Here is a 26893-nt window from a genome sequence, read left to right on the forward strand (position 1 = left end):
GCACTCAGAAAGTGCTGAGTTAGCCCACTCTTAACAAAATTTACCACCCTGAGTTTGTGGTAGTGCACCTAGATACCCATTTCAGATTTTTCCGGGTGTTATTTTCTGGTTTATTTGGTGGTTTCTTTACATTATTTATCTCTTAGTGTCTCTTCTGGGGTTTTTGCCCTTCCCTACTTTTTATATAGAGACAGGGAGTATTTCCCCAGGCTGGAACACCTGTAAAGGTTTTACAGAATAGCTCTGAACTGATTTTAGGTTAGGATTGACTGAGATTATTGGCTTTATAATGTCCTGCTTCTTTTTGCCACAAGATTTATTCTGTACTCACACATGTGTATGTATATATTTATTTATTTATTAGGGGTGCAACGATACACAAAATTCACGGTTCGGTTCGATACTTTGGTGTCACGGTTCGATATTTTTTTGATACAAAAAAATGTTCATGCCTATTAAACATATTAGGTCCCCATAAGGAGATCATGTGCTAACGGCTGTCTAAATGACTCGGGTAAAGTTTGTAACATGCGTGCTTGTTGTTTTTGTCTGCTTCCACTTGTCTTTGCACTAGGATGATGTCGGAGTAAATGTGCAGTCATATTCGTTGGGTTCCCACTAGTGCTGTCAGCGTTAATCTCGTTGAAATGACGTTAACGCCACAACACGGCAAATCTCCGTTAACGAGCTACCACGGATCGCTCCGTGCGTGCAGTTGGACGGCGTCAACACGTTAACAAGCTAACTGCGCTAACGCACTAGTTCCCACCCATGTAATTGAGCATTGCGTGGCACATCCGACATACTATTTTACTTTTGTCCATGACGCGCTTACCTTCAGGGTCATACTTCACATGAAGACCAAAATAGTTCCAAACGCCAGATCTGAATTAGGGTGGGGGAGATTCAATTTGCCATGTTGCAACAAGCTTAGCTTCTGTCTCGCTAGCTTGCGCTGCGCTCAGTGGATCTGCGCTTGACAGTGCAGCCTAGGCGGATAAGTCGAACGCAGATCCACTGAGCTCTCAACACAGACAGCATCGTCAGAAGAAAAGTTGATAAAATAAATTAAAAATTTTGTATTGTTCGATACATATGCGTACCGAACCGAAAGCACTGTATCGAATGGTTCAGTATCGATACGAGTATTGTTGCACCCCTAATATATATTCAATTCAATTTTATTTATATAGCGCCAAATCACAACAATAAATGACAAATTAAAAATGCATGAACATTTTTTTGTATCAAAAAAATATCGAACCGTGACACCAAAGTATCGAACCGAACCGAACCGTGAATTTTGTGTATCGTTGCACCCCTAATATATATATGAGTAAATATATACTCATGGCTAGGGCTGGGCGATATGGCCTAAAATTCATATCGCGATATAATTTGAAGTATGTGCAGTAACGATATATATCACGATATATTCTTTTCTTCTGTATAACGTATTTTCCACACTATAAGGCACACTTAAAATCCTTTAATTTTCTCAAAAATCGAGAGTGTGCCTTATGTATGAATTCTGGTTGTGCTTACTGACCTCGAACCGATTTTGGCGTGCAGAAATCTGTTAAAAAACAGAGTACAACTTTGATAAGCCGCACTGCTTGATGGATTGGCAGAGCATTACGGCTGCCGTAGTGAGGAGCTTTGCGGAGTAATCTGGGTCCAAAACTCCGTCTGCTTCAGGTCCCAAAGTCAAACGAACACTAAGAGTTAAAAACGGTCTAAATTCTTTCATCTTTAATTAAATCATCAGCGTTGCTGCTTTACCAGGTGTAACAATTAAGTTTAACATCCAGGCATCCATGAAAACAGAATTTATTTAATTTAACGGAGTTAGAAGTTAACAGGAAGTTAGCTCACTAGTTTCCACCTAAACATGACATACCATGTTCTGACTGAGAGATTTTTGAAACTAATTAAAACATACAGCTCTGCTACAACTTCCAACATACAGTAAATGAAGGCAGGAAACTAAACAGCAGTGGCGTTGCATTGCAGGGTTACTGAAGTTGGACTACCTGGTATATAATGTTGTGCTACGTGATTGCTAGCGACACAGCTATGTTAGCATAACATTAGCACAGTGAAGCTGGAGGATGAACGACAACTTTTTTTTCCACTCCATAAAAGTTAACGTGAGGGATTCTGGTGGTTAGGGACAAATGCAATCGCATAGCAGGATGCTATACACGAGGCAAACTTCAGTCAGGAGAACAACTGAGATTATTCATCCACAATACGAGGTTAGTTATTAATATACTGCAGCAACATGGGAATAGAACAGCTGCGAGAGAATTCAACATTAATGAATCAATATTACGGAAGTGGAGGAAGCGCAGTTTTTGGCTTTCCCCATATTTCAACAGTGCTTCATCTCTTTGCTATGGCTGTCGCTCGCCATAATTTGCAGATGATAATGGTTTTAGCCGCTGCGATGCTTTCGACTAAAACAGGCGCAGCTTGATGATATCATCAGCATGCGCTATTGCGATAGAGCGATACAGTCAAAATCGATTTTGACTACATCTATCGCTAGATGTAGCTAGATGTAGCGATAGTACATCGCTACATCTAGCGATGTACTATATATATATATATGAGTATTGCCAAAAGTATTCGTTTGTCTACCTTCATTGGACTGGACTTGTCCACACACTCTAGAGTAGTGGAAGTATGCTTTACACCACTGCATCTGGTTGGTGATGTAAGGTTTGGATGCAGCTGATCAACCATGGAAACCTGTTTCATAAAGCTCTCTGTGCTTGAGCTAATCTGAAGAGCACATGAAGTTTGGAGGTCTTTAGCGACTGATTATGAAGAATATTGATGATGTCTGCACACTATGCAACTTAGCGTCCACTGACCTTGCTCTATGATTTTATGTGGCCTACCAATTTTTGTCTGAGTTGCTTTCATTCCCAGTTACTTCCACTTTGTTGTAATACCACCAACAGTTCACAGTAGAATGTTTACTTGTAAGAACATTTCAAGACTGGACTAGTTGTACAGGTGGCAGCCTATCATGGTACCATGTTGGAGATCACTGAGCTCCTGAGAGCCACCAATTCATATACAAATGTTTGCAGAAGCAGTCTGCACACCAAGGTGCTTGATATTATACACATGAGGCCATGGAAGTGATTGGAACACCTGCATTCAATAATTTGGATGGGTGAGTAAATACGTTTCGCAATATAGTGTATATATACCACCCTTAACCACCAGCAGCAAGCTACCAGAGGCCTGGAAGCATGACAGTCCTCTGCAGTATTTTTGCTGTTCCTAGGTCTGTACTCTTCTGAAAAAAGATCACATATGTCACCCACATATTCGTTCAGTTTTGGGGTCATTGTCCCGAGTCTAAATGTGTAAATATTTACACATGTACAGAGAGTAAATATCTTTACTTCTGCAAAAACAGTTTCTATTATGGCTAGCATCACATATAAAGCACTGGGACATGACCACATGGCAATGAACACCTGCACCAGCACAAGCATAAATGTCGACAATGATTAAAAAAAACAACAAAAAAACAAATGTCGACAATGATGCTTTCCACTTCAATGGTTAGGTTTAAGGCTCTACAAAGATTCCTTGCAAATGTCTAGACCATGCCTTAGACTATACAAGATTTTGTAGAAATGCTGGCAAAGTGAGAAAAAAATGTTTTCATACTAGCGATGACTTTCTTTGTCGCGTTAATGTTTTCCTACATTTTTCTAATCTTGGATCATTTCTCTGTTTCATGGCCTTCTACGTAATCCTTCAGTCTATGCCCTTCTGTCTCCATCCTCATCCTATTTCAATTTTTCTATCTGCCAATACCCAGGCTCTGAGTCTGCCCCAAGGCATGTCCCATACTTTATAACACTGCCTTCATTACCTAGCCCACTGCAGCTGGTCATAAATGGAAAAAAGGGGAGGGTAAAGACAATATGAGAGGAAAAGGGTGGAGAAAAACAAAGAAATAAGTATACAAAAGAAAAGGGTCAAAAACTACTGATTGAGTCAAATGTGAGAAAACAGTGAGGTAAAGAGCAGGGGAATAAGAGTAAAAAGTTGATCATTTAAGCAGGATATAGGGGCATGCTGAAACATGGGTGAAAAAGAAGGGAAATGCAAAGCCATAAAATCAAAGTTGGATAGTGGCTGGATGAAAAATGCCACCGCCATAAAATAATATTAAAATGGGCCTGGCCTTATGGCACTGATGAATACAGATGCCAAACTAGATAGGTCTTTGGCTAGTTGGGGTTAGCTAATTTGAACAGCCATCCTACCTGTGAGGGCAGTAAAAAGAAATAAAAAAAGAAATAAATGAAAGGAATGGAAATGAAACGTTCCCTGTCAGTTACTCAGTTTACACCCCCACATTTCCATCTCTTAGTGCATTCAGATGTCACTAAAAATAGTGGCCAGCAAGAGAGTTAGCCATGTCTGCAAGGATTTATTATTAATATCACTAAAATGAACAACTACATACCAGAGCAGAAATCACTCCACTGCTGCTTTAAGCGAATATAATGTACGATGAGAGTTATACCTTCTTTCACCCTTGCACACTCAAATTACACCTTATTTTACCACCCTTCCCCCTCCACCACCATGTCAATAAATGGCCCAGAGGGGCTGTGAATACTGGCAAACTGATGACGGTTGAGTAAAAAGAGACCCGCTAAAATCTGATCAGCCTTATTGACCGGAAGATATTGAAAAGACAGCTGGAAATCTTAATTACTGCAACATCCTGGTATTACCATTTTATCACATTTGAACTAGATTTACAGATGGCCTTTTTACAGATAAAAATAGAGACATTATACTGCATGATGATGAAAGCCATATGTGCTCATATCTGCTGTTTTTGTTTATGAGTGACAAATGCTACTCATACTTTACGTAATAATGTTTATGAACTGCGACCAATATATTTATATACTTGACCAATATGATAAAAAAAACTTTCAATCTGCATTAATTTACTGTTGCAATGATCCTTGAATCCTTATATATTTCCACCTGCCTAAATTTCAGTTATTTTCTTTTATTTCTTTCTTTGATGTACCACAGCACCACAGAAAACCTACAATGAATGGTTATTTTTCCAGAGAAAAATAGCAATTTGTCCTACAAGAGCCTCTAGTGAGGTCAAGATCATTTCAAGCATGCACTGCATTGTACCTCCTTTATAAAGAAGGAGTCAATAAATAAAAGGCAAAAAACAAAAATCACATTTTAGATAAAGCCGCCCAAATCATGGGGACAAGTAGAGTGTTCTTATCTCCTCATGGTCTGTGGGACAGATTATAACTAAACCATACTGCATCTTATGTGTGCACTCACTATGTCCAGGGTTTTTTGCTCATAAATGCTTCATTCTTTTTTCGAAGACTGCATTCAAAATAAATTATTTTGTGTCAAATACAAGAAAAACTGATTTTATAAAGTGAAAGGAAAAACAAAGTAAAACAATAAAGCTCAACATTCGGAATATTGGTATAGTCGTTATTGGTCTAAGCCAGTAGATATACTGCAATACATTTACACATGACTATATTTTCGTCTGATGTATTCTTTTATGCCACTCTGTATCTCCCTGTCTCTCTATCATTGTCTGGCAGTCGGCCTTTCAGATCAGCAAAACACAGTTTCCTTATCTTGTCTCCACCTAGCAAACTGATATAAAAGCTTCACCTTACTCGACTATGTATAAGACAGTGACTTTATTTTTTTTATGGCAGTTTGCCAAACTCCTCCTGGCCATTTATAATGTCTAAAGCTCTGGTGTGATTTTGGCAATGTCCCAATGGTTCTCCTAGTTTTTCAGTCTTATAATAATTTGGCCTTAGCATCATTTTCCCACTCTGCAGGTGTTCTCCACATTGCAATGTGGCTCTGCTCATATAGTGTGTCTTCCTCTTTCCCTTTCATCCCCAAGCCTATATCTTCTATCTCTCATGCTCCATGCGTCACTTTGTTGCTCCTGTCCTTTTTTACCCTCCTTTCAACAATGTACGTTTGTCTTTATCTAAATATAACGTTTGACAAAACCTTCAACTATGTCTGCTCTTTGAATTAACCGTGATGTAGTAGCTCAGTAGAAAGGGGTGGGAGGCATAGGTGACCCCAAACTGTCATGGAAACCAATGTCACATGTTATCAATGACTCACCACCCTTAACCACCAGGAACCAAGAGTAAGGAAACTGTACAGAGCAGCAGAAAGTACGCAGTGTCTTCAATGGATGGATGCATACACATGCATATAAACTCATTCTATCAAAAACTTGTAATTTTTCAGTCCTTGATATGGACAGGTATATTTGACATAAATCTCCAAGGTATACCAAAAGGAAAAAGAAACATTGTGTGACTGGTCCAAATATGCACTGAGAAAATGACCAGAATAGCAGATCCTAGCATAGTCTGAACAAACCAGAAGCTTCGATAAAAGCATGAATTATAGCTGTACAAGCCTTTTAAGAGGTCAGATATTAATATATTAGCTTCACATGCTGACCATAAGATATGTGTAGCTCAGTTAGAGTTTCTGCCACAGTGGGAACTGAGAATTGCCTTTATGATCAAATATAGCTTGTTGTTGAAATGCATTTGAATCTTTTGGATTTTTCACTGACTTATTACAGTTGCTATATAAACTTTTATTAAGAGAAATCATTAGCACAATCTAACTGATATCTAAAATTAACTGGTGCCAGAGGAACAACCTCCTTCTAAACGTCAGTAAGACAAAGGAGCTGATAGTGGACTTCAGCACTAAGCAGGAGAGGAACTACCAGACCCCCGTCATCAACGAGTGCCCAGTGGAGAGAGTGGACAGCTTCAAATACCTCGGAGTTCACATCACGCAGGACCTGTCATGGTCCTGTCACATCAACACCGTGGTGAAAAAGGCCCGACAGCGTCTCTACCACCTCAGACGCTTGAGAGACTTCTAACTGCCCTCCAAGGTGCTCAGGAACTTTTACTCGTGCACCATAGAGAGCATCCTGGCGGGAAACATCTTAACCTGGTTCGGGAACAGCACCATGCAGGACAGACGAGCTCTACAGAGGGTTGTGCGGTCAGCTGAGCGCACCATCCGCTCCGAGCTCCCTGACCTGCACTCAATCTACAGCAGGCGGTGCTGGACCAAGGCCAGGAAGATCGTGAAGGACCTCAGCCATCCCAACAACAGACTGTTCTCTCTGTTGAGGTCAGGAAAGCGATTCCGCTCCCTGAAGACCAACACAGAGAGACTGAGGAGGAGCTTCTTCCCGCAGGCGATACGGTCTCTCAATCACACCACCACACAGTACTGACCCACACATATGGTTCTTACACACACACTGGACTTTCTGGACATTGTTTTTGCACAACACTGGTCACTATATTCTTCATTTCCAGTTAATACTTGTACAGCTGCTGTTATTGTGTATATATTTATTTATATTTAGATTTCTTCATACATTCTTATATAGTTCTATATTGTGTATTGTGTATTTTGTTGTACAGTTATTTTATTTTCAACTTTAATTTATATATTTTATCTTATTCTTCCCAGTTAAATTTACCCTTCATTCTAATTTGTGTTGTACAGTTATTTCATTTTTAACCTTAATTTATATTTTATTCCTTCCTAGTTAAATTTACCCTTTTTAATTTTTCATATTTATTTCCTATCTTATTCATAGCCTTTCCTTTTTTGTTTTCTTTAGGTCACGAGCAGTTGTCCAAGCATTTCACTACATATCGTACTGTGTATGACTGTGTACGTGACAAATAAAAATAAAATTTGAATATAAAATTAGAATCTGTTAGATTGTGCTGTGTCAAAGAAATATGATACGAGTAGATGGTGCCTGAAATTTGGATAAACGAGGCTCTATTGTGACAGTGTAATTGTAACATGTCATATTAAGCATATGGCTGGGAAGTAATGGCAGGCTCATTGTGGTTTGTGCTCATCACCTCCATCTGCTCATCCATCTGGCTTGACAAATACAGCTGATTTGCAAGTAAACTATGAAACTTCTCGAGTCGCACTAATTGGGGGACCTCTGATCAGACTGTGTTAAAATGACCTAATTAATGCTGTAATATAATGCTTATAAGATTCGCAGTTATGCCTGTGAATACAACGAGCATGCTAAATTCACTACTCCATTGGAAATTGTCCCTCTTTAGCAGTGCGTTATTCAGTGATAACAGTTATTTGGAAAAGAAGTGATTAAATCCAGAATTTGCTAAATGAATTAACTTTGTGCAGATCAAAGAAAGAGTCCCAAAAATGAAATATGTGTCTCCTACGTCACTGATATGTGACAAACACAATGAGCTAAAGAAAAGCAGGGGGGAAAAAAATCAGCGTTTACCTAATTTAGACCTGGGAAGATCTGCCAGATTATTTACATAAATCTGCTCAAACAAAAAAGAAACATGATTGATTTTTAGAGGAAAAATAAATAATACTGACATAGTGACTCTGCAGAAACCTCTGTGCGCTATGCGTCTCAGCATACGGTGAATCCGCTCTGTGATTTTACATGGCCTACCATTATGTGGTTACCATATTTTTTGGACCATAAAGTGCACCGGATTATAAAGTGCACTGTCAATGAACTCAGTTGTTCTTCTGTTTGGTCCGTTTACAGCATCCTGCCATGCGATTCCATTTGTCCCTGACCATCAGGAACCATCGCATCAACTTTTATCGAGTGGAAAAAGGTTAGCATTCATCCTCCAGCTTCACTGTGTTTATGTTATGCTAACATAGCTGTGTCGCTAGTGATCACGTAGCACATCATTATATACCAGCTAGTCCAACTTCAGTAATCCTACAAAAGTCACTGCTGTTTAGTTTTCTGTCTTCATTTATGTTGGAAGTGACAGCATAGCTGTACGTTTAAATTTTTTCATTAATCTCTCAGTCAGAACATGCTACATCATAGGTGGAAACTAGTGAGCTAACTTCCTGCTAACTTCTAACTCTGTTAAATTTAATAAATTCTGGATGTTAAACTTAATTGTTACACCTGGTAAAGCAGCAACGCTGCTCATTTTATTAAAGACAGTTTTTTACTCTCAGTGATGCTGTTTGTTTGAGTTTGGGACCTCAAGTAGAGTTTGGACCCGGATTACTCTGCGAGGCTCCTGACTACGGTAGCCGTAATGCTCCGACAATCCATCAAGCGTTTTTTTGTAATTTTGTCAATCTCATAAGCTGATGCCAATCAGTTTTCTAGGCTATGTGGTGGCTAAAAGTATGATTTTTACAGATCCCCTGAGCAGTTCTTACCATCAAAAATAATCTCTCATGTTCCTGTTCTCTCCTGTCTATCTCACACCTTTATCCGTCTCTGAGTGTCACATATTAAGTGTCACAACATTACATATAGCTAACAGACACATCTTGTGACAAATTGCCCAGATGTAATTTGTGTGCTTGGTGATATTTATCAAGTTGACTGAAATGCTGCAATTGAAATTACCTTCCACTTGACAGAAAACCCCCCAAAAATCTTTATCCTCGCTTTATTTATTTAGTGTTAGCTAGATGCTGATTACTGCATCCATAGCTTTACACTTTTATTTATACAATAAACACAAACAGGGATGAGAAGAAATAATGTTGTGTTGAATTTTGACTGTTAAAGAAATAAAAAAATGTACAAATTAGTGTTTTAATATTTTTCTTTTTAGGAACATTTAATGACAAGGAAATTTTATAAAGTTGTATTTGGCATATAGTATTACTGATCAATAAAATTTGAATAAAAACTAAAATGTTGTTGCAAGTTTTGGAAATATTAAATTGGTTACCTTTGTAAAAAACATTTTTATACAGGCTGAGGTTGATATTATAGTATATAACAGATAATTCCCCCTTTTTACATGTTCCTTATTGAATATTTTACATCACAAGCATTTAACTAAATGTTGCTCTCTTGAGAAATGTAAAGTACAGTAAATTCACTTTTTTATGTGGATGTCGCAATCTGTAATGTGACAAAAAAATAAAATAAATCCCAGTACAAGGACTGATACAAGGAACAAGAAACACTCTCACACAGGATCAACTACTTGAGGTTTTTAAAGTAGAAAGGATTTTTTAAAATCCTGTTCTCTTGGCTGATCAGAAGGAAGACGGGATACATTTAAGTGCTTTTCTCTGTTGGTCTGATCCATATAACTGTGGACACAGAGACGCCATTATCTGCAATTGTGACTTTCTTGATGTCTCTGTATGCTCCACCATCAAGGTGACACCACCGCACTTGTCAGGAATGCACATGTCAGATTATAGAAGATGCTTTTTGCTTGAAGGCAAAGGTTTTGTTAAAGACTCAATCACACTATCCATGTCTCAAGCCGTATGCCCACACACAGTGTCTGCCAGCAAGGGAAAATAATTAGGCCACGGTGGCTGTCAGAAGCATAGCGATCCATTAGTAACAGATCTTTCATATTACTGTCAGTCTTTACAAAGGTAACTGGAGACTGATGAGAAGGGCAAATGGAAACCACAATTGTCAAAAGAAAGCCTCTTCTGTTACCATTTACAGCAGTAACAGTGCCCACACATGTCAGTACAAGAAATCAATGAAACTAATACCTGTTCAAATGAATCGTTAACTGAATACATTTAACAAATGACTGGAAGAAGCCTTTTTCTTTTCAGGAGTCATCAGTTTCTACTGGCAGAACATCCACACCTCCTAAAAATTACCAAGAGGGACATGATTAGGGTGCATTTTCTGAGTACTATGCTGAAATGTTATTCATCAACATTGCTTTTCCACACTGCATTGCAGAAAAGGATAGATTCTGACTACAATGTTATGCCATTACTCAGAAATTAAACATCTGTATTTGCTGTCTAGTGAAGTAAACATGGCAGACCTGTGTATTTGAAACAATGAACATCTATTAAGACAGTTTAAAGGAATTAAAATTATAAATTAAAATGATCAAAAGATGCCACATGTGGTAACAACTGAGCAACTTCATTAAAGAAAAAATGTTCTCCCATGTGATTACACGTTATATTTTTTTTTAATGACACCAGAAAAACAGAAAGTAAATACAGTTAATATGAATGCATTAAAGAAAGCTTAAATTCACATTCTGCAATTTGAACATAACCAGTAGTGTCATTACATAAAGTATGTGTTCAAACTCAAGCGCTATCCTCCTCACCCCATGCACATATAAATACAGCAATGCTTACCATAATTGACCATAATACTCACACAATATTTTTATTATAAACACACCCAGGAGAGGTCTGGCTTTGCCTGAGATAACTTCAAGGTCACTGAACTTCTATTAGTGAATTATACCATAGCAAAGTGCTAATTAATTAGGCCTAATGTGAGACAATGGGCGGATTGTCGCCCATTTTCCTTGGAGGAGATACAGTGCTATGCTCTGCTAGTGTCTTGGGTGTGCTATTTCAGGTCAAACTAAATCTTGTTTTTGCCATAGTTAATTTGGAAAGCTTTGTTAAATCGCATAGTATATTTAACAATGACCTAACATGCATTCTTGTTAAACTTACATTTCTGAAGCAAGAAGCATATAGAAATGCTAAAGGGTGTATAGATGCAGGCTTGCCAACATCACTCCTACAGCTTTTTAAATGTCATCCTTTAACTTCCGTATCTATTTTAGAAAATCTTTGGAATTTCGTGATTAGCAAAATACATCATGGATATTTTTGTAATTTTTAAAAAATGTATCCAAAAGAGAACAAAGATTAGAATTAGCTAGAGCTGGTGAAGAAAATAGACTGTAATTGTTATGCAGATACCATCTGAAAGTCATTTGATTGTAAATTATGTGTTTTATGTTATTACCGATTGTTTTAAAATTGTTTTTGAATGTTATCACAGTTTCCCCATTATTGCAGAGACGTTCAAATTTTGACAAAATTATTTTATCATGTTACTCATGTCACATGCCACAATCAACCATATGGCAAATTACCTTTAATTCTGTAACTTATTAAAAAGACAGCATTAGCCTACCTTGAAGAAAGTGCAGGGTTTGTTTTTTTTCCCATGGTGGTGTTTTGTTCAATCACACACTGTGCATGAGTCCACAGGGGGAGAAAAGGCCAAATAAACATTGAGCTTAATAATTAGCTTTCTCATAAAGCAGATATGAACGAAACCTTGAAGCTGAATGTTGAAAGGGAATGAAAGCTCTCCCCTTTGCCGTTACCAAAAGGACTTTAAATATCACAAAGATGAATTTAATCAAAAATAGGTATTCATGAGGAGCAGGACAATAGCTCCTTCACCTTTTCATACCGCTATGCCTTCATATATCTATGGAACATCTTTGCGTGTTGAGTCAAAAAACCCCCACAATGCACTATGAGACTAAATTAGATTTGATAGAAAGACTCTTATGACAATAGTATGCAAAACAGGTGCAGGAGGACTGTCGAGCACATACACTGACACACACATTTACCTGTCTGCACATACTGTACAATTCATTTTCTCAGAAAGAATAGATATACAGGATGTCTCTTTTGCTTACAAATAGACTTCAGGACATGTTCAGTATCTGTGTCGAGCTCATTTCTTTGAAAAAACACTCTGAAATGGGATCCGACAAGGATGTGATGATAATGTGGTAGCAGTGGAGGTGATAATAATAATATTCTGCTTGTTATGAAGATCAAATGAGAATTCGGAGTGAATAGGCTAGTTCCATATGATGTAGGTGTGCTTTACTTCATATGGTGAGTCAAATTATTTAATTTGCATATTTGACTGGAGGTTAAACAGAAGTAATGCGAATCTTTGAAATGCAGAAAGCAGAGAACATGACCAAAATCCACGTCTATTTCTCTGTGTAGTGTATACCGTATAATATAATAAAAAAATAAAAAACATCGCCCTCATCCTTGGACACCACCACGTTTTAATTAATTACATTCTAGGGTCATATTTGCTATATTTTTGTATAGCTATACATGGATTTCTTTTCAGATGGAATTACTAAGGATACATAAGAAAACTGAATGTTACTGACATTTGTTTTACCTGGCGCTAAACTCAAAAGAAAATCTGTATAGTAAAAGCCCTTTACAGGACTGTGTGTAAAAATACCAACAAGTTTTTAAAAAACATGTTATTTTGCTATTAATCTATGAACCTCAAAACTCAGAACCTCATGTAGTGAGAGACACCTGGATGACTTCTCTTCATACCGTCAACAACGGGGATCAGAAGTATGTATTTTTTTCACACTATAAATAATTCAGCAGTGATACCCATGTCAAATTTGGACCCTGTCATCTGAATGTCACAGCACAAATCGAGAATCATCAGACCAGGTAATGTTTTGTCAATCTTCTATTGTCTGATTTTGGTGAGGTGATTCGCATGAATTGTAATCTCGGTTTCATGTTTTGACTTGATAGAAGTGGCACATGGTGAGGGCTTCTGCTGCTATAGCCCATCTGCTGAAAGGTTTGATGGTTTTTGATTTCAGATATGTTCTTCTGCACACTTTTGTTGTAATAACTGGTTATCTGAGTTGCTTCTTCTATCTTCCTAATTAGCTCAAAGCAGTCTGGCCATTGTCCTTTCTATGGTATATACTGTTCAGGTAAACTGTGTTTTCTTGCCAGTTTTTATATGTTTCTTTGACAAGTAAGCATCCTAAATCCAACATTTGATGTAAGTTTAGTGAATAAAATTACACCATAGTTAAACTGTAGCTTACAGACCGTGACTGGGTCCAGTTTCACCTGAGATAAGTGAAAAACACAACACCATGTGCAATTGATTCCTGTCCCAAAGTCACTGAGTATTTTAATGGAAAGACTCACAGGTGTACTCCCTGTTGTCATTTGTTGCATAAACCCAGAGGAACAACTTTTAAAACAGATGGAGGTAACTAACAAACCTTCACCTCCTTGTAATATTATTGTTCAGTTCAAAAGTGGGTGGAAATATCTTGTTTGGATTTTTGATTTAAAACCAGCTGGAAGCACCACATTTTTGCTAATCCTTTTGTTTAGAATAAGCTTTAGGTGCTGACGGAACGTATTTTATAAATGCAACCTGTTGAGGGGTATCTTATCAAAGTTGCAGATGAGTGCAAACTATTTTGCTTAGATGTCTAACCCCTATTCCTCTGATAATGTCTCATATTTGAGTAGGCGGGGCTCAGTTGATCCCTGACATGACACATCAGATGACTCGATTATGAAAGAAAGTTGACAACCATAGTCATGATATTGCTTATCTCCAACTGGAGTTTTAGGTTTTGTCGGGCCACATAACACAAATACTAGCTATGTTGCACTTGTTTCATAGTACACCCTTGATCGACAAGGATTTTTTTTTTCCAGAAGAAAAGTAACCTTTAACCAAGTGCCAAAATGCTAAGAATACTAAAAACACATGCACTAAAACAGGTTATCTGACAAAGGCAATAAGGGCTGGAGGACACTGTGGAAACAGGTGGTGAACAAAACACAGCTGAACACATAGCACAGGTGAAAACAATCAGGAAAGACTGACAGGAGGGAGTAATTCTAAAATCAGACACAGCTGAAAAATAGCCTTAATAGTGAAATGAGAAACACCCCAACACAATGTGACTGGGACATGAATCCTGAAATAAGACAGGGGCTGAACACACAATTAAGAACCTCAAAGTAGTAAGTGAAGCTACAGTAGATACAAATTGAGGAATTGCAAGCTAATAGTAGAATAGAAACCAAAAAACAAAACCCAAATACTACAAGAACAATAACAACAAAAGAAAAATAGTCCATCACTGGAAACATGAACCAAAACACAGGATTGCACAGTAATGACTTTTCACTAGGAAAATCTAGAACATACACAAAAAACCCTCCATGAAATCACAGACTCCGTTACATCACAAGAAAACAAGCATAATAAAGAAATCAAAACATGGATCTAAAACTTCAAACAGTTGGATAATAAAACTGAATGTTAAAGTGGACATGAAACACTACATATTTAAAGGCTAATTTACACTATTGAGCCCTGCTGTCAAAAACCGATAGATTTAAGTCTGTCTGTGAAGCTGCATTTAAGAAAAAAGAGCTTAAAGTTAAAGTTTTTAAAACATGTTTAACACCATCTTGTGCCAGTACAGAACGTGACATCACCTTGTTGGTTGGTTTACATTGGTAAATAGGTTTATATTAGCTAACTAGTGACAGAATTGATAACTCAGTGGAAAACAAAGGGGCTAAATAATGTCAGTTTTTGAGAGTAGGGTTCCAGTGTAAATTAGCCTTCATACATATAGTGTTTTATGTTCCCTTTAAGTATATTTACTTCTAATCAAATACAGTCAGACCATGGCATGGCATATTATCAGACCCCAACACAACCTAAAGTTGTTTTTTTATATACATTTTATTGCAGAGCCAAGTGAACAAGGGAAAAGTCAACTTTAATGAAAGGTGTTTGTTAATTTCAGATAAGTCTATCTGTCAACCAAAGGTGCACACAGAGTTTCTTTTTTGCTCTTTCATGATTTTGTAGCCGGTGGTGAAACGTTTAGACTTTATCATATTTGCAGAAAGAAAATATTTTCTATAAGCCAGTCTCAGGCTTGCATCACATTAGTGTGAGAGCTTGAGAATGCAAGACACTAAAAGCAATTAAAAAATCATTAGTATGCTAATTTAGACATGAAGTAGCCATGTTCAAATGCTCTCACATGACCATAAATGAGTGTGTCTGAAAGGTGCTACACATTATTTACCCTTGACACTGGGGAATGCTGGCAGTTCACGATACCTACACACTTGATAATCTCACTTATATTAGAAAATTATAATGAGCTTATAAAATACAAAATAACATACTAAGCATATTGTATTACACCTGAACTCTAGGCAGTTTGCTAGATGGTTTAATCCAAAGAGCTGTCTCGATATATTTTTGGCACATAAGCCCAATGGGAACTAGACCCCTAACCCTGCAGTGTTAGCACCAAATTAAACTCATTGAGCTACTGCACAGAAGCACTATATATCACTTAAGTGGAACATTTTTACTTTTAAGAATGTAGCCTTTGGTACTCACTGTCCCAGATATTTGACAGCAATGTGAATCACAGTGTGAATGTTGAGTTCAATTCTTTAACTGGGGATGACGTCATCCCTAATCCATACATATTGCTGGAAGAAAACATGGATCATAACACGCAAAATGCAGTAGATACACACAGATAAAGGAACATGTCATGGGTTAGGGTTAGGTTACAGAAAGAAGATAAAAACAGACTCCTTAAATATCAATGATCTTTACCTCACAGATCAAAATGATGCATCCTTAACGTTTCATCATAATACTTATTTTCTAGCTAATCAGACCAAAACTGTGAAGCCAGATTTCAACTTCAGCCACAGACAAAATAATCCCTGAAGACCCCATCTAATGTTGGACTGAAAATGTTAATGTAGAGCCAGCAGCAATTTTAGATTTATTAAATAACATAAGAGCGATCCAAGTAATACCCACTAATGGGAGACATTCTCTCTAAAAAAAAGCAGCATCCCACTGCACAGATTCTAGTGTGCAGCAGAGGTTTTGTTTTTATAATAAAGAATCAGCTGTTTATTAGAAATGGGTAGCTGTCAGTATTGGCTGCAAAAATATAGACATAAACAAGTAACCCCAAAACAACATAATTTTGACTTTTGACCCAGACCAAAGTTCACATAATACCATTGGGCTGAATTTGGCGCTGTGTTTCATTGTGGAATATACAGTACATAGTATATTTACTACCAGTGCAAACTGATCACAGATTGTTCAGTGACGAACACTATCAATAAATACTTTTTAAATTACTTTTCTCAGGATACATTTTCATCAAGACCATGCAAAGTTTTTGGATTAAAACAAACTGACTTGGTCACCTTTAAAGTACTTCCTCTAACTATCACATCAAATTCAGCCTTAGAAAATCAGAGTGAAAGTAAAAAACATAATTTAAAAAAGCTATAAACTATATATCAAAATACGGCCCTTCAATAACAGTGGGAAAAAATTTACCACTCCTTCATAGAAAGAGAATGGATAAGAAAAGCAGAGTGTATGAAACTAACAAAAAACAAGTACGAGATGGATTTCCCGCAGAGGCTAGGCTGCCCTGATGTAGAAAACACAAACAGGCAAGGGAAATCACAAAAATGCACAATCAGAAATATATATTGCAAGTGTAAGAGGATATATTCAGTTATTGTGAAGATCTAAGAGGGGGGAGACACTGTATAGCCCTTTCTGTAACTTTATTTAACTTTTTGTTTTTCCCAAGAAGTCCCACTCACTATATCTTGAGAAAGTGAATTCTATGGTATATACCATCACTACAGAAAAAGCAACCAAGAGTAATTATAAGCTGTGGGAGGAGTACAGAGTGGCACAGAGACACGGGAAAAGTAAGAAAGGGAGGAACACATGGCGAGAGATATGAAAGAGATGATGAGCAAAGGAAGAAAGTTTGTGTGAGCTTACTACACTGTGTGACTCAGACAGTGGTGTGGTGGGCCCATGATTCACCCTGTGGCTTCAACTTTAATCTGACTGAAAGGTCAAAGTTTCCTTTAAACTGCCTGTTTCTGCTTCACTCTGTCTCTCTGTGTAGACCACAGTTCAGTTATTGACTGGTAAAAGTGTGTGCATGCAACCAGTATTAAAAAAGTACTATACCTGTATGCTTTCCCTGACTACACCAGCAGGGCTCCTGCCAATTTCTATTTCTTCAGCCCAAACCTCATCACCCTGAACCATAGAGCAAACATTGTGATAGAAGAATTTCAACAGGGATCAACTGACCACCTAGCCTACTACTTATGTGTGAAAATATGTGTGTGTGTGTGTGGGGGGGGGGGTATCATTGTGAAAAATACAGATTCAGAAGTTCATCTATTCATCTCTTGACACGCACAACTATTGGCAACTATTAGTGATAACTGCCAAAGTTGTTAAAGGACTCATGCGGATTTAAAAACTCATGGTTTCACACTCCATTGACTTACACAGTAACTGCTGAGTCTGCCACAGGATTTGTCATTTTCTCTGGAAAGTATTCTGAAGAGGTGGTTTAATGTTGATCACTTGGATTTAGTTGTAACATTCTGCTTAAATAATTCAAAATGAACACAACATATAGATACCACGCAGGTAAAAGTAGTAGTACAGTAATGCACCATGTTGGATGGACGCAGAGAAGCTTTGTTAGGTTAAATCAAGACTGGCAGACATTAATTTATATTTAAGCCAGCGATGTTAATTCGATTCCCTGAATTCCACCTTTATACTAGCTTTCTACTGTCTAGGAGTAGGAAACCATCCATAATAGTTCATGTAGTATTGAAAAATTGAAATATTTAAATCCATAAAGAGGAATGACTTACAGAGCAGTACCACAGCTCAGCTGATCACAGCCTGTACACAAACTCTACTGGAGCTCACAATATAAATGGTTGGTTTTCTCTGTTTGTGTTCAACGTGACAGATGTTCAAGCTGAGTATGTTATGTAAAATTACAATTTAAGTTGAAATAAAGTTTGTATTCTTTTGTACTATAGGTATTTATGAGATGAGTTGAGGGTAGCTGGGCAAAGAGATAGATATCTGGTAGAAATGTATTTTTGCCACTTCTGAAGTACAGTAACTTCCACTTACCTCAGTAGCATGCGATATATTAAAATAGAATTAATGGAGATGGTGAGTGATTGGACATCAATAAGGGATTAACAGTAGCAAGAGAAACAACAAAGAGAAGCAATATTCCCCTGCCAATGGATCAGTATCATGATCCTCATCCCTGCTGTAACCACATTGCCATCCACATAAACATCATCAGCATAATTACGGACATCACTATATGATCATCATGATTAACTCAACACTTGCCGTTTTCCACTTACCTTGGCGTATCCTAAAGAGAGAAATAGGTCCACGTATCCTTTGATCTGATCTAAACAAAAATACTTTTCACAGATTCTATCTACATATCACCAGTTGGGTTTCTGAACCAAGTCCATCCCATCAGTAGAGGCTACGCAAAGTTAAACCCCGCCTGCTCACTGCCCCACTGTCTCGGTGGTTAGGGTGCCAGATCAATGGTGTGCAGTTTGATTTGAGTGACCCAGTTGTGGTGGAGGTCTGAGAAGGAAAGGAGGTTGTTTGCGTTAATGGCTTATTGGTGGATGGTGTGTTGCTGTGTGGAGAGTATTAGGATAACTAAGTGGCAGTTAATTAATGTAAAGATTGCAAAGATTAATGTGCCCCCCTTGTGGAAGTGGGAACGAGAAGACTGGCAGCAGAAAGGAATAGCCCATGCTTCACATGTATTTGACAAAGGAAAAAACTATATAAGGGATCAATTAACACAACTGCAAAGAGATTATGATAGAAAAAAGCCTTTTATTTTAACTAGAATATTGTATATGTGCGGTCACTCCATAAGTTTCCATTTGCCATTTACTTTCTGGCCACTTTATTATTGTTCATCTCACTCTCACACTATACCTGCAAGTGCGTACATGTTCCTGCATGCATCAGTGCACGTTTATTTATGTAAATTAAAAAAATGTGCATGTGCTGCCTATAAATAAGCAACAAGCAAGGGGTTGTGTTTGCATGTGTGAGCACTTCTTGCATGCCTCCATGAAACTAACGTTAAATCTACATTTGGGTAAATGACCTACAACCAGAGACTGCTGTGTTTGGTTTAGCCTCACAGCTGAGTGGAGAAAGACACCAGCAGATTTACTGCATATGTACACATCCACCCATGCACGCATGCAGATGTGTGCTTGCACACACACACGTACATACACATACATTGTTCCATCATTCACTGGTGCAGTTTATGGAGGAAGGCAGTAAGTGTGCAGGAAGCAGGAGGAAGAAAAAACAAGGAGGGTAAGAACATGAAAGATGGGGGAATAAGAGGAGAAAGAGGAAGATGTGACAAATAAAAGGTAAGAGTGAATATGAAGAGCAGTGTTTGGTCACTCCATTTTAAAAACATCTTAAAGCTGTTTCAAAACAGCTGAGACACGGAGGATAAGATCAGTTTTATGACTGAGAGATGGAGAGGGGGACAGCTAAATCTCTTGTTTGCACCCTGTACAGGTAACAACCTGTTCTACCCTCTAGTCCAGTGGTCCCCAACCCCCGGGCCTCGGACCGGTACCGGTCCGCGAGTTGTTTGGTACCGGGCCGCGAGAGTTGACGCTCAGGTCTGAAATATATGGTTTTCAGGGTTTTTATCGATTTTCAGCGTTATTTTGTTATTGTTTTTATCGTTAACTCTGTTTTCCTGGGTCTTTTCACGTGTGTTATGAATAAATCTTTTTTTTTCGGTACCGGTACTAGTTTTATTTTGTTGTATTTATCCGTGACACCTTAAAGGCTGGTCCGTGAAAATATTGTCGGGCATAAACCAGTCCGTGGCGCAAAAAAGGTTGGGGACCGCTTCTCTAGTCCAATAACCGGTCTCTTGGAGCCATCCAAATTGAAAAGCACAAGTGCATCTAATGCACATGGCTCTCTACTCTCATTTCCCTTCACAAATTCCATTCCTCCTTTTTAATGCCTTCATTTGTCTTTTGGCTTCTCTTTCCATCTGTCTCATTCTTTTCCATCTTTTTGTTATTCTTCGTCCTTCCTTTCTTCCCCATTATTTCAGCGGAAATTTGGCCACCATAATAATAGAATCTATTTGACTGCAATCACTCACCACTACCTCAGCTTTCCACTGTTCATTTTTACCAAGAAAGGTCAAGTACTCTTTAGGTAACTATGATCTGACCTGCAAACCCAATAGGCAGGATCCAGGTCAGTGTTCTCACACTGTGTGCACTCTTTCTTTCTCAGACACTGCAAAGGCAGTGGTAAACAAGATAAGAAGTGTCACTGTGTTTCCTTTTTCCACAGTTTCGTTCTTCCTGCTGGGACTACAAATCTAAAACCCTTCTGGTTCTTATGCATCATTTCTTTAGAAAAAACCCCAGACATTAAAACCCCAGAATAAGAGACATTTGCAATGTCTCTTATTCATTTTTTGACATGACCTATTTGAACCTGTCTCTTGTGTTTACCACCAGCTGCAATCTTGTAAGCGGTTTAGAGCTACAAAATCCAAATTTTGGCAACATGAAGTATTGCTGATTCTGGCAAAGTAAGCAGCAGTCATAGTGATAACTAAAATTCATTTAAGATTATGTGTTTGATTTCTTTTTCTTTTAATAGCTATGATCATAGCAATCCCTCTGCACTATATTGGCACTATAGTTAATTATCTATTATAAAAACATTTTTAGTGGGTGCCAGTTCATTTAGTTACTCAAGAGACACTTTTACATTAGATAGAAAAACGTATCTGCCTGAAATATCAGCCCAGTCTTGTATCCGAAGTGCATAAGGGGTCACTGAATACATTGGTATATATAAAACTAATGTGAATCATACACTGTGCCAAGCTGCAGTAACTTTTAGTATCTGTTCTAAGAAGAATATGATCTACTTCCAAGTTCTGATGGAAAATGGCTCAGCTTCATACGAACCAACCACACTGTGTCATTTAATTTGCTAGCCATGCATGCATTTATATACATAAAATATACTTTGGGGGGGGGGCGTTCTTCCTCTTTTCAACTGACCTCCATGCAGGACCTTTAAGGATTTTTCATATCACGTAAACAGTAAACCTAGATGGTTGCTGTTCCTTGTTTCGTCCCTGCTTGTCCCTCTTCCTTCCTTCCTCTTTCGAACCCCCTTTCTCTCTCTCCCATCCATCTTCACCTCGACTTTCATATATCTCTCTTCCTTTTTTCCCCCCAGTAGCCTGGGCTAATTGTTACATCGTTCTAGCACTAAAGTTGCCCTGTGTAGGAAGCTTGGCTGATTGCCGCTGGGTCTAACGCAGCATGGGGGAAGGGGAATTGAACAAGCATTGGCCGTCAGAGCTGGTTAGCTTCACAGAGCTCCTGTCACAACTACACTCACAATGCAACCTGTTTACTACCCAAGCCCCCTGCAATTACCAGCTCCCCAGCAGGGGCCAAGCTAGTGCCTGGGGAGAACTAACACTATCAGCTGAAAGGGGGACTGAACAAGGAGGGAGGAGGGAGAGCCCCATTAAGAGCCTGAGCCAGGGTTGTGGGTAAGCGACAAATTCTACAGGGACAAGCATGGTGCGAATATGTATGTGTGTGTGTCTGTAGATGTGTGTATTTGTGTGAGTGCACAGGTGAAATAATTTGGGAATTTGCACTGAAGGAGGTAGACATAATGCCCTGCAAACCAAGAAGGAAAAAAAAGAGCTGAACTAAGCAAAAGAAAGGCAGGTAATGGATGCGTTACATTATAGGGTCTTCTCTTAAGATCAGCCTCTTTCTATTAGTCTATAAACCCACCATCAAAATGATTAAATCAATGAAGAAAGACACTATTTATGCAGTAAGAAGCCATAACAAATGGATAAGGATTTTAAGATGCCAGGAAAGAATAAAAGTGGATAACAGTATTGATGTGTTGAGTATGTAGTTGCATTTCAATCAACCTGTCACCATGACCTGACCCTTGACTCACTGGGACAGTGGGGCAGTGAAACAGGCAGCAGCACGGGACCCCTACAACACAATGCTGCATCTAAACAGTCAAAGTTGGGCAATGGGGGGGGGGGTTTAGAAAACAAAATTTATAAATATCTCTGAAATCATCAATAATATTTTTTTCTGAGTATTAGTAAGTAAATGATATCAACATTTTTTGTGAGGTAATGTTGCAGTGCTGTTAACCTTAACATTTAAGGAGGCACAACAAAGTGTTTCCAGAAGCTGATACTAACTTTGGCTGCATGAGATAATATTTCAAAAGCATTTTTTTTTTCATAAAAATAGATGATGGAACATGGACCGAAGTCACATTTAAGTGGCCTTGGATCATGTTATCGTGCTCTTATCTCAACAAACATGTTAAGTGAATTTTATCAATTACTGTGGATGCACAAATAGCATGCAGTCCTGGCATTACATGGCCTTTCACAGTTGTTTTCTTTCTCCAGTTCCAGCATACATTTATTTTTATTTGACTGCAACAGATCTTAAAAATGTTGTACAGTGTTTCAGGTTAAACCACTTCAACATTGGAGTGTCACTCTCAAAAATGTCTGTTACCTGCTTAAGCCTTGAAGCAGAACTGAAGTAGACTTTGAGGCAGAATTTTGCACCTTTGCCTAGTACCTTTTTTCAAGATACAGTCTAATAAGTCCCATTGTAAAACTGAAGTCTGCAAGGACAGGTCAAAGAAGGTCTAAAAAGGAGAGGTCATCTCTGAATGATAAGCTGGTTGGCATTTGTGGCTGGCATTGGCAAGTTAGAGGATATTTAAAAAATATCAAGAAACTTTAAGGGCATCTTAGACTAAGCAGCCAATAATGTGATTTTGTAGATGTTACTTTTCCTCTCTTACCCTGTTTGAGTTCATGACATTTGTTAGTTGAGAAACATTGTGTTAGGGAGCCCGTACTGCCTGGACTAACTGTTATTAAACTCTTGATATGTGCCACAGACTTCACATTTCCCCAAGAGTATCTGACAAAAAACGCCTTTTCCCCTTCCTACCTTATTTACCTTTATTGGTGGAGTAAACTGTCCACTGTTGTCCCAATGTGTCCTCTATAACCCAAGCCTATGGCTAATATCTCAATGAAATAATGTGTTGCGCATTCTTATCTATAGTATCCCAATGCTACAGGTCTGTTTGATCTATCACCCCTCCCCCTAATCCGACTTCATCCACCCACCTATAATTCATCAGATACTCTTGGAAGCCATTCCCACCTGAAATCTCATCATCCATCCAATCAGTCTTTCATCTTTCCTCTTGCAATCTTTCCATCTCTCTCCATCTTGATCTTTTCTAACGGTGGGAATAGCTGTAGTGAAAGTCAGCTGTGGTCTTGAAGTGGAAGGAGCATTTTTTTTTTCTTTTTCTCCCTGCCCACTTACACTGCACATCTACACGGATGGACTTGATGGCAGCCACCCCCACCCCGTTGTCAGCCTTGCAGTAGTAGCGACCTCCCTGCACCCTCTGGATGCCCTCAATGCGTAGTGTCTCATTGTAGATGGATGTTTCCTGGAACTTGTCTGACGCACTGCCTGCTGTCTTCGTCCACCGTACCTGAAGAGAGTGGGGGAAGGGTGGAGATGTTAAGAAGACGAAAGTGCTGTCGAAGGCAGTGAGTTATGTTAAAGGACAGAATCAGTCAAGTGTAACAGAAAGATGTTGAGAAGGCAACAGAGCAAAGTTCTTCAAAAATGCACTTCTTTAAAAACATGAAAAACTAAAATATAAACAAAAAAGCAGAAAAAGTCTCTGCTTTCTTATAAAGCAGAGACTTTTTCTTATAAAAACACCAATAAAATAATATCACGCAGTGGTGACACTAACAAACACTGGCAAAGCACAACAAGATAGTGTTCTTATCTGTTGATAGACAATTTGTAATGTTCACTAAATGCTAGCAACCCACTGAAGTAGTAGTGCATTGCAAGTTTTAAGTGTGTACGACCCTCAGAAGGAAAAAAGACTGCATCACTGTCAGTAAATGAAGTTAATGTAAATATCTGTCTGGTAGGTCAAATACTCATTTATCAGCATGATTTGTTTTAAAACAGTGATCTGAAAGTCCTTTCTAATTTTCTGCGGCAATTAAGTTATTCAGCAAATTAACATTATACATAGTTTTCTTTCACTGAGATAAAATCTGCCTTCTCCATAGAGAGGAAGTTAACAGCACTAAGCTGTGTACTCATGGTGTCTGTGATACTCAGACCATTAAGAGTTTTGACAAATTCTATATGGCTTTTCCACGCTTCAGTTATCCTATCAAGCCATGGGAGCACCGCACGGCCGACAGCTACATGACACTTTCACTTGAATAATCAAACCCACAAACATTCGTGCACACACACAGATGCATAAAAGCCTGAAAACTCATCAGCACTGGAATGGCTTGCTCTTGCATATGTATCTGCATAACTATGTGTATACAGTCCATTAATCCCTATTAACCCTACTGTCTGTTATCAACCTCAGCAAGACTATCAACTATGTCCTGTTAAGGAGGTCAGAGAGGATAATAGGCAAAAGTCACTGATATAGAGTGACTGTCTGTATGTGTCCATGCAAACGTTTGTATGTGGAAGTGTGCATTACCGTTTTCATGCACTCTAGTCTGCTTGTGTTCCTGGATCTGTACATCATATCTGGTTACCAATTCACTCCCACATATATGTGTGTGTCTGTCTGTGTGTTGATTAGAAAACAGGTTATATGGATTAGCAGATTATCAGTGCCTGTGTAAATGCTCTCTGTCTGTTTATTCAGCTCTGTTTGTGGGAGGGATTTGGAGGAGACAGGCTGCCATTGATCAACCGGCCAAGGTGAGCAATGAAGCGAACCCTGTCTGTCCACGGTTTAGTGGCTCTAGTTTGGATGAGGGCACATGTTTGTGTGTGGGTGTCTTTTGTGGACCTTTTTGAGACACACAAAGGGAGAGAGTGAAAGTGAGCATGAAGTGTGCTCCACCAGGGCGGCAGATGAAGCAAAATAGAAGGAGGTGATACTGTGAATAAGGGAGATATTGTGCGCAATGCAGATGACAAACCAGGCGGCAGAAAAGCCTTTATCTGCCTGCGACACCAGCAGCTTAAAACTATCACCTGCACTCTCTTTCTCTGACCTCCTTCACCCTCCCTCTACACCCCTCTCTTTTCTTTTTCCTTCAATAGCCAGTGCCTTTTTTCCCCTACTACAGTCCTGACAGATTGGTCTGGATATCTCTCTTAGTCCCTCATCTTATCCCTGTCTGGTCACTTTGCTCGATACCTTTCTTTTATTTCTTTACAAAGTACAGGAAAGCCAAACACTCACTTGTCATCAGATTTTGTGTCTACATACACCTCCATTTACACACATGAAAGACACATATTTCCCCAGACTTACTCCCCCATGCACATGCTGGGAGATGAAGACACATTTGTTGAGTCAGAGACTTATAATATTAGCTCTTACATTCGGTTAGAAGTGTAATGTGAAGGGAAGTTTTGGTGTCCCATTGGATTGAGCCTGACATGAAAAGCGGCAGTTTTGTTCACTTTTTCTGTATTCAGGTGGTGATCTGTGTGCTGTCTAGGGCACAGATGTTTCAACAGGAGCATAGAAACAGCGCCAAGGAAAGAAGAACAACCTTTTCAGAATATTTCAGGTGAAGGTTTAGGGGCCACTTGGTGTTTGTAAGGAAGGTGGGCGGGTTGGCCATTAGGCCTTCTTTGAATGTGGTCATAGAATGCACTAAAATAATGGTCAGACGTAAATAAGCTAGTAAATTTTCCATTAGTGGCCAAGTGCAATGTGTTATTTGTCTACAGTATTTTCATCTTAGAGCATTTATTTCCAAACAGTGCATTACACTTTCCACACCATTAAAACCATTAAGACAGATAACTTATCCATTTAATCATATGATATGTCTAACATAATTTTGAGTTAATATTGTTTAGTGAAACACTCTTTTAACTTTGCCTTAAAGGTGAACTCTTGGTACCTTCAGCAGCAGTCGTCTCCAGCCATGTGCATAATGCAGCAACAATGTTTTCGATAAGTTGTTTTGGAAAGTATCATGGACGCTTCGTATTTATTTGATTCAAATAAACAAACCTGGTTGTCAGTGTCAAACATATTGCGACCCAACTAGCAAGTTAACATTTTCTGAGCAGCTCAAAGCTTCACCAGCCACAGTAAATATGCTGTGATCCATACTACAGTTGGAAATTT

At 38.5% G+C, this 26893-nt stretch overlaps 1 protein-coding gene across 2 annotated transcripts in view; it reads right to left on the reverse strand.

Annotated features, from left to right (window-relative positions):
* Positions 1-26893, reverse strand: part of mdga1 (MAM domain containing glycosylphosphatidylinositol anchor 1) — a 204209-nt gene that overhangs the window by 106206 nt on the left and 71110 nt on the right. For both annotated transcript variants that reach the window (XM_085391380.1, XM_085391300.1), the window contains exon 4: positions 24061-24235. In XM_085391380.1, coding sequence (XP_085247506.1) covers positions 24061-24235 — 175 coding nt within the window. The remainder of the gene's footprint in view (positions 1-24060; positions 24236-26893) is intronic.

Source organism: Rhamphochromis longiceps, linkage group LG1 (assembly GCF_057381845.1).
Source record: "Rhamphochromis longiceps isolate RC_006_pf linkage group LG1, R_longiceps_female_GT1.1, whole genome shotgun sequence".
Taxonomy (NCBI): domain Eukaryota; kingdom Metazoa; phylum Chordata; class Actinopteri; order Cichliformes; family Cichlidae; genus Rhamphochromis; species Rhamphochromis longiceps.